Source organism: Ctenocephalides felis, unplaced genomic scaffold (genome assembly GCF_003426905.1).
Source record: "Ctenocephalides felis isolate EL2017-DRISC unplaced genomic scaffold, ASM342690v1 CF-g0.4_SCAFFOLD_03571, whole genome shotgun sequence".
NCBI lineage: Eukaryota > Metazoa > Arthropoda > Insecta > Siphonaptera > Pulicidae > Ctenocephalides > Ctenocephalides felis.
In genome coordinates, this window is record NW_020539725.1 from 52,360,966 (window position 1) to 52,373,185 (window position 12,220).

Consider the following 12,220-nt stretch of genomic DNA (forward strand, 5'->3'; position numbering starts at 1 on the left):
ACCCGAAAATCCAGTATGATTATGTGTGGCTGCGTTATGGCAATAAATATTATGCTTTTGAAAAATAACTACTAGTGACTTTATCAGTAATCGTCAGTAAAATATATTAAAAATTTATTGTAAGATCTTTGTCAAACTAATACATTAAAATTTTTAATGTTATTTTAACTATCTGCATTTTATTGTTTATATATTTATCTGTCTACCTGTCCACTTGTTTACTGTCTACATATCTACATACTATATGTATATTATGGTGGTCCTTAATATAAACATTTTCAAATTTCTTTGCTCCCAAGGGCTCAAATGGTTCCAAATTGATAAACAATTGTCTGAAATGTTCAGCTCCTAATATTAACTTTTAGATAGTGCGCAATTCAATCAAACTTCGCATGGAAATAGCATGAAAAAAATTGAAAAAAAAAATTTATGTAAAGCTTAGCGACAAATGAATTAAAAGTGAAAATTTGTGTCACTTTTTATTAAAAATTCGACGCTCTGCTAAATTTTTGAAATTTTTTTCATGCTATTGCCATACAAAACTTTGATTGAATTGCCCTCTATCGAAAAAACCATATTAAGAGCTAGAACTCTCAGAGAATTGTTTTTTATTAATTTGGAACCATTTGAGCCCTTGGAGAGCAAAGAAATTCGAAAATGTCCATATTAAGGACCATCATTATGTATATATTCCTATTTGTCTACTTGTCTGCTTGTCTTGTTTAACTGTCCACCCCTAAACTTTACCTACCCCTAAATTTCATATGTTTATATTTTTTCATGTATTTCAATTAATAACAAATATTTTTAATGATCATTTTGAATAACAAAATGTTAAGTTTTGATTTTATTCTAAAATCGCGTAATCTGCCTGCCTCTGAATTAATAATATAATATTTATATTATAGTACAATTTATAGCATATTTTTTCCTTGCCAGAAGATTTTTGAGTATTCACTACATATTAATAATTTTGTTAAGTCCAAATAGTTAAATCCAATTTTAGTCAAATATTTTTGTCGAATCAGTAGGTTCCAAATTTACATAAAATGCCTTTTCTCAACTTTTTTTAAAACAGAGCCAAATTAATAAGGAAAATTACATAGTGTGTCGCCATATTAGCTAAATTATACTGATTTTAAATAGAAAAAGATGAAGTATGTTTGTTCGAACAAATTGAGAATTGAGTCAGCGCCCTACATTAATAACATTTGTAGACCAAATTGCTTTGAAAGAATCAAAAATAAGGTTTCCTGAGTTTTACTATTATTAAGGTTTAATAGTAATTGTTACTTGTATACAGATAGATCAATTGGTTTGTTAATTTACCGGTAATTAGTTTGTTTGTAGATTATTTAGCTTAAAATTAGACATAATGTTGATTTGTTTTCAAAAGCCTTGGGAACGGTTGTGACATATTTTGTGGGTACGGTTGTAACAGATCAAGAATTTAAGCAGATCAAAAAATTGACAAAGAAAAGGATATATGATGCACTATATAATTATATACAATAAAATATGACCAAAATACGTGTATACAAAGTCAACAAATAAACTATAAATAAAATATATTTAACTTGACTAAGACAAAATATGAAAGTAAAAGGAAAAAACAATATAAGAAAAAAAAAAGATTTTACAACCAGAAGCATGATTTGATGATTTATTCTGTCTGGTTTGTGGAAGCTTCTACTCTGAAAGTAGGGGTTGCGTAAAATTGATCAAGTGCCAAGAAACATGCAATTTCTGGTTTTGCGTAAAATTGACGGGTAATAGTCACTATTACATTTGTCACCATTGTAACGATGATTCTGACTAGATCTCAGTATATTGATTCATAGTTACTATTAAATTGTTACTGCTTAGTTAACTGATAACTATTAGTTATCATTTTACTGATTTTAAGGAAGACTATTATAATAACACTGGTCGTGATGGTGACTTCATAATTATAAAAAGGAAAGTGATCACATAGTTCAGTATATTTATTGATTACTTTGTTAAAAAAATTGTGTATACATATATTCTTATATTATATCCATAAACTTTGTGATAATTATGTTGTGTTGTTTTACGTTATTCTGGAAATAAAAATCGTTATAAACCACTTTGTTGTTCATACCTATAGTCTTTTAACCTGTCACAACCGTCCTGAGAGTGTCAACAGTTGTTACAAACCCTTTTTTGTCTAATTGAATTTTATGAGTAATTCATCGTATTTAAGGACAGTATTTCAGTATTTCCAAGTAGAAAAATGTTTAAATTAAAATTTAATTTACTTTTCTTTCAGCTAACTGGTACATTATCAGAATTATTGCCGTTAAAAAAGTGGCACAACCGTACCCAGGCTCCCTTATGCACTTTATTAAATACTTCTGAGATTGTATCAATGATCCAAAATTTCCAGAGAAAAATTTGGAGTAATGCTTTTAAGAACTCTATTAATTAAACTGAACAACAGAGATAATAACTAACAAGTGTGACTAATTAATAAAGATAAAGTTTTTTAGGTTTTCAGTAACAATTGATTATTCAAGCATTTTGACTAATAATTCTAAGTATCATAACATGTATTTTTAGTAACTCATTCATATAGGGAAAAACACCAAGTAGGGGACATATAAAACGCAAAGCCGTTATTTCTATCGAACTATTTTAATCAGTTGACTCTTCGAGGTGAGATAAAAGTGCAAAATGATGATATCGATTTTACTATTTACATTTTTGAGTGTATTTCATTTAGGTAAGTTTTATTTAATATGTAGATATAAAAATCTAATTGTAAGAAGTTGACAGTGTAAAGATTTCCATTTTTTTATTCATTTTTGTCACGCAAAATTTGAAAATATTGGCTTATTGTACTTGTAATTTCCTACTTTAAAGGAATATTTTACAGAAAATTTGAAATTATAATTTAAATGAATAGATACCCATTACCATTACATTCATAAAATAACTTTATCCAACTCTGATCTCATTTCTATATAAAGTCTTCATATTATTAAGAATGGATTTAATAGACATATTTGGTGAACCAAAAAAATCCCAATGATCTATTTCAAAATATTTTTTAGTGCAAATATAAATCTATGTTCAAATTGTTTTTTGTTGATCAAAGTAAATATTCAATCATTGATTTATAAACGAAGTAAATTAGGAAATATCTAGTACTTTTCAAACTTTGCAATGTACTGAACTCAAAGTAAAGTAATTTTAGCAATTTTTATACAGCTTAAACAAATATATTTTTATATATGATTTGCTTGTCAATTTTTAGACATTTTTTGAGAGTTCAAAATTTTGAATAATTTTAGAAATATAAAATGTGCATCAATTTGTAACTTATTTAAAATCGTAGATGCAAAAAATAATAGAAATATTTGACAAAATATAGAATAATTCTATAAATTCGTAGGGTATGTAAACTATATTCAAATCACTTATAATATACACATAATAAATTTAATAGTATATTTTAGTTACCGCCAATATTTTTAGAGTTTTGAAATAAACTGAACTTTGGTAAAATTATATATTCTAATAATCAAGAAGTCAATTCTGACCCAATCTTACTTCATCCAATATTAATGTAATAGTAAATAATATAAAAAATAATTCAAATTTTTCACCAAATATAACTTTTTTCAAAAATTTCAAAATTCTCAAAAATCTAAATATTTTCAAAGAAGTTTAAAACTTTTTAAAAAATTATAATTTTTGGTATGGGAAGTTTCATAGTACTAGCTTACTACATGATTACTCTGCAAAATTCATCCATGTTTATTTTTGCATAATCTGGTTTATAGATTTATTTTAACATATTTGTTGATATAGAAATCTTCAAATAGTATAGTGTTAACTTTACATGAGATTTTTGGGATTGGCCATTTGAGAAGATATTTCAATATGACTCAATTTTCAAATATCACACAATATTTGCGCACCTATTGTTGAATATGTTAATAGACACCTATTGTTTGTTCTCGTCATGTGTAAACTGATTCTAAATCTATGAAAACTAATATTTTTCTATATACATCTGCCTTGACATGGTATTATAAAAAAAACCCAGATGAAACCATATTTTAGAATCTAACTGACTCTGAACTGCTCTGATGTTTTTTTCTTTAATTATATTATATTGTAAATAAACCTTTTACTAACCTAATGCAAGCCCTTAACCTAACTCTACATGCTAAAAGTGCTCATTAATATCTAGACCTATTAAAATAGTTCATTAATTTTATTTATTTTTTATTTTTATTCGTTTTTTATATAAAACTAAGTAGTGTCTACAAATAAGCGATTCGAATAAAATTTGTAATATTGCAAAATGCGCATTAATCACTATGAATCTATGCATTATTATATAATGTTGAATCATACACTTATCTTCAGAATTTCATAAACAGTATTTACAATGAATTAGATATGATAAGAGACTTCAATAATGTTACAATCAACTGATTGAAATGTAGTATTTTTGAAACAAGCGATAAAATATTACGCAGTTTTTGCTCTACAACTTACAAAAGATCTATTTTAACTTCCCGAAGGGTAATTTAGACCATATCTAAACCTTGCAAGACATTTTGAAAACTATTGAATGAGCAAAAATTTGAACTTTCGTCGATGTTTTCACAAAAACAATCGAGCGATTAATTAGCAGAAATTGAAAATTTAAAAGGCATTCGAAAGTTATTAGTTGGCAATCAGTTAGTTAAGGGTAATCTATAGCTTCCAAGTAACTTTGAATCGTTGAACTCCAAAACTATTAAACAAGCCAAAATTTGAATTTTTGTCGATGTATTCACAAAAAAACCGGGCCGTTAATTAGCAGAAAGGTGTGAAATTTTTTGTCAACTGCTTTTTATATTTATTCAAAAAAAAAAATTGAGCCGACTTTGAAAATTTAAAAGGCATTCGAAGGTTACTGGTTGGCAATCACACTGATAAGTTTCTGTTAAGGTCGGTCGGGCATTTTTTCGTAAAAAATTTTTGAAATTTTCTTGACGATTTTAATGAGTTTTCGAACAGTGAAGAGTTCATACTTGACTTCAACTTTGTATGGTGACAATATACAAGGTCTACAAGAACATTTTAATATATTGTTATAGACCTACAAGAAGTGGTTTAATTTTAGGAAATAATATTAATAACAATAATCAACGATAACATTATTATGATTTAGTGAAACTGGTTATTACAAAAATATATCGTATATCCAAGCTTATGAAAAAATAAAGATTCTCTAAAATCCTTTCCTCTTTCATTTGATATGTGTCTACCAAAATTTTATATACACATACATATAATATATATGAAACAGTCTTTAATATGGATATTTTAAAAATTTTTTGCTCCCAGAGGCTCAAATGCTTCTAAATTGATAAGAAAAATTCTCTGAAAGCTCTAGCTCCTAATATTAACTAAGATAGCCCGCAATCCAACTAAAGTTTCTTATGAATATAATATGAATAAAATTACATTTGTTTTTTAGAATTTCATAACTTAGCGACAAGTGAATCATTATTAGAGAATAACATTGTATTCACTAATATTTGATATATTTTATATAATATATATTTACGCCAGAAGAATAATCAAGGAACTTTAGTTGAAGTGCAGGCAATCTTAAAATTAATATTAACCTCTAAGTAAATCCCTGTGGGCTGTTCTATAATATCTATTCATCATTGCATCAAGATTAATTATGCAGCAAAATATTTATTCGATTGGTGTTGTTGAGACTCAAATTATTATCTTGATTCCATGATGAATAGACATTATAGAACAGCCCACATGGATTTAATTAGAGGTTAAGTGGTTTATAAATATTCTTATGTATCATAATATTTGAGTGACACACAGATGGCGCATGAATTTACTTAATGACTTATGTTAGTAACAAATCTATGAATCTTTTAGTTATTGTGCGCTCTATCTAAATGTTTATATAAAGAGCTAATACTATTAGAGAATCATTTTTTATTGATTTGGAAGCAGTTGCATCCTTGGGAGCAAAGAAATTCGAAAATATCCTTGTTAAGGACCTGGATATATATATATCCATATATACATATACCTATTATACATTTGATGGTATGATATACCAATGCACTATGTATGTATGTAATGTAATGTAATAAAACAAGATAATCAGAAAAGTCTGCGCTATCGTAAGTGTATTTTTACTCTATCATGGTCGATCGTTTTTATTCTTTGTGTTCTTGAATAAACCGATTAAATGTATTTTTGATATTACGATGTTTCTCACTTTATTTGCTGCTCTAGATGATCAAACTTGATTCTTCTCAATTTTTTCTCATTCCAAAATATGCAAAAAACCTATTGTAATTTTTTTTTCAGGATCATCCCTACAATGTTACCAATGCGACCTGGCAAATAACCCGGCCTGCACGGCGTCTCTAAATTCCACTAAAGACATTGCAGCCGTAGAATGCGGAAAACTTCCTCAACAAGTTAGTGAAAATGATCGCTCCTTAATACGATTTTTGCCACCAAATTTCGATGGACACTTGTCAACCACCAGGGAAGGAGTCGGATTTCAATGCGCAAAAATTGTTGCCACGAATAACATTCGTAAGTAATATTTGTATCACGTGTAGAATAAATTAGTATCGGGTTCAATCCTCTAACCTCAGCCAGCTCGATTTCAAGCAGTATGATAGTGAATTTTAACTTAAGGTTATAAATCTCATCCTAATATAGCTTTTTGTGGATGTTTCATAAAAATGAGACATGACCACTGGGTTGCCCTCATGAAAAAAATAAGTTAAGATGAGCGATAGCAAAACCAGCTCATAGGGGACGTAGCTTTGATCGATGCTATATTTAAAATCGATTTTTTCATATTTGTTTTAATATGAAAATAAATTATTCTTATAATTAATTAGATGTTTTTGATATTAAATGCATTAATATTTATTTTTTGTTCAATTCATCGTATTAAAAGCTGACAGAAAAGGGCTTTTTCGTTTAGCTCGTTTTTTTTTTAAATAAGAGTGAATCTTTGGAATTACACATATTTTACATAAAGCAGGGTTGGGTGCGTCATTCTTGCTTGTTCAAATTAACACATAATAGGAAATTTTAATTTTACCTCATTTGTTGACTCAAAATCTAGACCGATTTTTATTTGTGAGTTTCATTACATTAATAATTATTTAATTCACATTAATATTTTTTTTTATTTTCAGAGGGTGGTTATAATATCACGAGAATTCTTCGAACATGCATTGTCGATACCTTAAATTGCGAGAAAATTAATGAAGACTTAAAACAAGAAGGATTTTCTTCAATGATGTGCGCAACTTGCAACACAAATTTATGCAATAGTTCTACTTCTTTAAGCATCACAATTTTATTACCATTTATATTATTTTTAATCACAAAAGCCACGTCTTAGGGAAATAATTTGAGTTAGATGAAAATTTTTCAAAGTCTTTCAAAAGTTTTCATCAGAATGCTGATTAGTCGATACACTTACAACATGGTATTAAAAATAACTTTATTTAAGTGAATTCAAACACCATTGATTGATTAATTTAAAATTATCACCACTCGATTTAGTAAATCCAAAGTAAAGACCATAACAACTCATACTTTGTGTATTTTTTAAATACCAATATAAAATTTCATGTATTATTTGTTTCAATTTAGCATCAATTAGAATAGAATCAAAATAAATAGTGAATCTCAATGTTTAACAAGTAGATCAATTGTTTTTCGACTTATGCATTGGTAATAAATTCAAGTGATTTACTTTTATGTTTAATTAGTTAATAACAGTATAACAATTTTTACTTCAAGCCAATAAGCCGATGCCAGCCAATGTTACCTACATTTATGTACATTTTATTAATATTGTATAAATAATGTAAATTATAATATCTTTTTAATAAAAATATGCACAAATATAAAAATATGTAAAGGATTATATATGTTTCTTACTAACTAACTATACACGCAAGTTATAGACCTCATACACATGGACTGTTAAAACATGAAAGCCGATAGTGTCGTCACGGTGTGAACGAGCGTTGCCGAGAACAGTCGAAACTCTCGATGACAGTGAAACTTTTAATTGAATGGCGGACTATCTAAAGATTAATATTGAGAGCTGAAACTTTCAGATGGTTTTTCTTTATTAATTTAGAAGCATATTTAAGCCCTTGGGGGCAAAGAAAGTCAAAAATGTCCATATTAAGGACCAACCTTATATATATATATATATATATATATATATATATATATTATACGATTAGTACGATTTGTACTTTGCCACCAAGTTCAGCTATTATCTCATTATTTGGTAAAAGTTTCTTCACAGCAAGCATCCTTTTGAGATCTCAGATCGGTATATGATCGCAGGGAAACGGATCCAGAGAATATGGTAAAAGGGAAAGCAATTCGGAGCCCAATTCATATTTTTCTTCTTTTTATTTTTTAAGACCAAAATTTAAAGTTGGCCATTCAATAGTTTTCAAGACATGCGAGGTTGATGGGTGCCTGGCTCGCAATACTGGTATTGAAACCGTTTTCAAAAATGCATAATTCGATTTTGATAAAACTTGATATATATTGTTACTACACTTTACTGAATATTTGACAAAAATTTAAAGTTGAAACATTCAATAGGTTTTCAGATATGCGAGGTTAATAGGTCGCATAATAGTCTAAAGTTTAAATCATTTCTAAATATGCCGTGAACCCCCATTTTTATTTCGTGGACCCTCAAATTTTGTTTTCCCTGTCGTGGATTCCTTGAAAGTTGCCAGATCACTGATCTAAATGTTAATATTAATAGCTAAAATTTTAGAGAATTTTTATCAATTTGGAAGCATTTGAGCTTCTGGGAGCAAGAAAATTCGAAAATGTTCATATTAAGGACCACCCTGATTTATATATATATATATATATATATATATATTTATATGTGTGTGTGTGTGTGTTTGAGTAGCGACAAACAAAAAAATACATTTCTTTAATTTTTCGTAAATTTCTTTAATTTTACTATTGCTGTTTTTCTCAATTACTAAAACTAATCGAAGATTTCAGAGTCCTAGACAATATTTGAATATAATATTATTCATATAATATTAGAATATAATATTATTCAAAACCTTTGCCACCTGAGGAGGGACATGCTAACTAATTTTTAGGACATATAGATAGAAATATAGTACATTGTCCTTCAGAAAATAAAATATATTTCAAGATCTCAATTTAGATCAAAGCATGTGACAAATATATTTTGTTTTAAAATCACGGAAAATTTTAATTCTAGAATATGATTTTCTATCGATTCAATTTTAACAAGAAAATTTAATATTTTAACTTTAAATTCTAACAATATTGATGCCTCACCAAAGGTCATAATATTTTCAATTTCGTGGGGTTATTAAGCTGTAATATGTGGACACCGATGCTTTTATTAATTTTTTTAAGTATTTTGGATTTAGGTAAGTGCAATAAATTGTAATATATTAATTAATTAATATATGGATATATACATAAAACAATTTACAACAATAAAATTTGTCTAAGTTTTTTCTCCTTTGTTTGATGTTTTCTTCCAAGATTTTAAATATAATCCAAAATCAATAAAAAAATATATATCTAAAATATTGTTGTTCTGGAATAGACTGTATTTTAATTTTGCATTATATTATAATATTTCGCGACTGTATTTATTCAAATTGTATCGCCACAGCCTCAAAATTGTTTTTTTTTACATCAAAAAATGCAATTAACTGATACTAATATGTTATTCTAGGGACATCCCTAAAATGTTATTCATGCGATCTAAATACCAACCGCGCCTGCACGGCAAAATTAACTTCCAAGAAGGACATTCCGATTTTGGATTGCGACTTACTTTCGCAACGATCCTATGAAAATAATAGTTCCTTAAAGGCATTTTTACCACCAAATTTTTATTCAAACTTGACGCTCAGGAGCACCAACCTACAATTTCAATGTTCAAAATTGATTTTGACCAGTACAAACCGTAAGTAATTATAAATGCAATTATATTATATATAGCTACTAACAAACCCGACGAACTCCGTTTCGCCACCAGATGGTTTCGTGAGAAAGATGAAGAAATTTTTTGTTTCTTTTATATTTGAAAAGGAAAAATTTGATTTTGAAAAATGAAGTGTTTTTTAGTTGAACTTCTCTAAGTAAATGAAAGTGAATCCGCAAATTATCCGTTTCATTGAAGTGCTCTTTGGTAAACCACATTTTTTGTTTTTTGGTCTGACGTTAACACAAACAAAGCGGACGGTTTTCCAACTTGTGAACAGGCAACGTATAACTCGCCATGTGAAAAACAATGATTTTCTAAATAATCTATTAGAAATTTATCCCGCAAACACTAAGCGATTGACCTTGCGACTTGTTATTGCGAACGCAAGGCGAACTGGAAATTGCAATCGTTTGAAGTCAAACGGAATACCAGTCAGAATCATTGGTATGTCACCAAATCGCCAGCAATTTTTGACTATTTCATGATATACAGGGTGTTTCAGACAACGCCAATTCGAAACAGGGTGATAGTATTGACCATAACCGTCCTGAAAAAAAATAACCGTCCTTAGAAAAAAAATCTCTTGTTCTTTGGAAATTATGAGCTTTTAAGTGCATGCTAGAGCTTTGGTGTAACTGACATGGACATTTTTCAGTTATTGTGGTTAACTTTTATTGAATTTGTTCATTCATATACTAACGTGTATGGCATCGTATCTTAAAGCAAATTACTGAAACTTTCCGTACCGTAATAAAACATTCAAGAAATACTGATTTTTTTCAAATAGATTATTATCAATACTTTAGCACTTATTTTTCGTATTTTATAGACAAAATATGAGTTTATGAATTGGACTATGACGTTTATATATCTTTACATGAAAAGTAAATGATCAAAACTTAATCAATCAGATTTTAACTGATGGACATTGTCTAATATTTATAAGAATGATATAATCTGAATTGCAAATTTAATATTATTTATTTAAATTATATAAGCGAGCTTTAAAACTTTTGTTGGAATTAAAATTAAAAATTCAATATGTTTTCGATACACAGAAAATAATTTTTTTGAAAATTAAAAAAAAATTGAAATGAAAATAAATTTTGGCCAAAATTAATCGTTTCATTAAACACAAAAGGAAAGTTTTTCTTAATTATTCAAATCGAATGCTCAGTTCTCTCACAAACTGCCATTTTTTGCACGTTTAGCCCGTTTCTACAAAACGGCTGGACCTGCCTTGGCCAAAAACTAATCACCACTTCTTCTCTTCATTACATAAATTTAATGTTTCGTTATCTCAAAAACTTGATTTCTATTTTCTGCACTCTTTGCTCCGTATCTCCGAAACAACTGGACCTATTTTCGCCAAAAACTAATCCGCACATCTCCCTAATAATAGGAATCGAATGTTTTTTGAATTATTCGAATTCGATGCTCCGGAAATCGTGGATGAAAATTTGCGGACACACAAATATACACACATCCACCTTTTCTAAGGTATGCCAAAATGTTAAAAAATCTTCAAAACGTGAAGACATGCAAAAGGTTCGAATTTCAATTTTTGGACGATTACGATACAAGAAGTTAGAAAACGTTAACGTACAGTAAATTACCAGTAATTGAAACCCAAATATCTGGAAAGTTTTGAGTAAAAGGCAATATTTAGATCTATTTTCAAATTAATTCGAGGTATATTTAGAAAAAAATCTATATATTTGTGGAAACACTTAGGATTTGAGATGGGCTTATCATATCCGATGCCGGATCGGTTAGGATTTTACTCCGCTTCAGAGAGGAGTTATATCCACCTAACAACTCCACAAATCCGGCAACTTTGAAGCAAAATACTTTACACAAATGTATTCTCTAGTGTGTTGTTAACATATCTAAGGATTCATTAAGACTTTGGAAATAGTTTACAAATTTTATGTATTTCAATATGCATACAAATCTCAAATTGACAAAAAACTTGGGAATCAAAATCAATTTTGTAATTAGTTTTGAAGAGAAAATATAGAATTCTTTGAATATATTTATTTTTATATGAAAATAATGCAGTGAACCTTATACATGAAATAAGAACAAATCTTTGTGTATAATATTTTTCACAAAATAATAATACATGGCATTCTTTTATTATTTCCTTTTCGAGAATTAATTATA

General features: G+C 28.0%; 1 protein-coding gene across 1 annotated transcript; it reads left to right on the forward strand.

Moving 5' to 3' along the window:
• The first annotated feature begins 2,656 nt into the window (after positions 1-2,656).
• LOC113385000 lies at positions 2,657-7,946 on the forward strand. The gene is made up of 3 exons (XM_026622797.1): positions 2,657-2,743; positions 6,370-6,603; positions 7,221-7,946. The coding sequence occupies exons 1-3, from the start codon at positions 2,695-2,697 to the stop codon at positions 7,427-7,429; spliced, it is 492 nt and encodes a 163-aa protein (XP_026478582.1). The 5' UTR covers positions 2,657-2,694; the 3' UTR covers positions 7,430-7,946.
• The last annotated feature ends 4,274 nt before the right edge of the window (positions 7,947-12,220 follow it).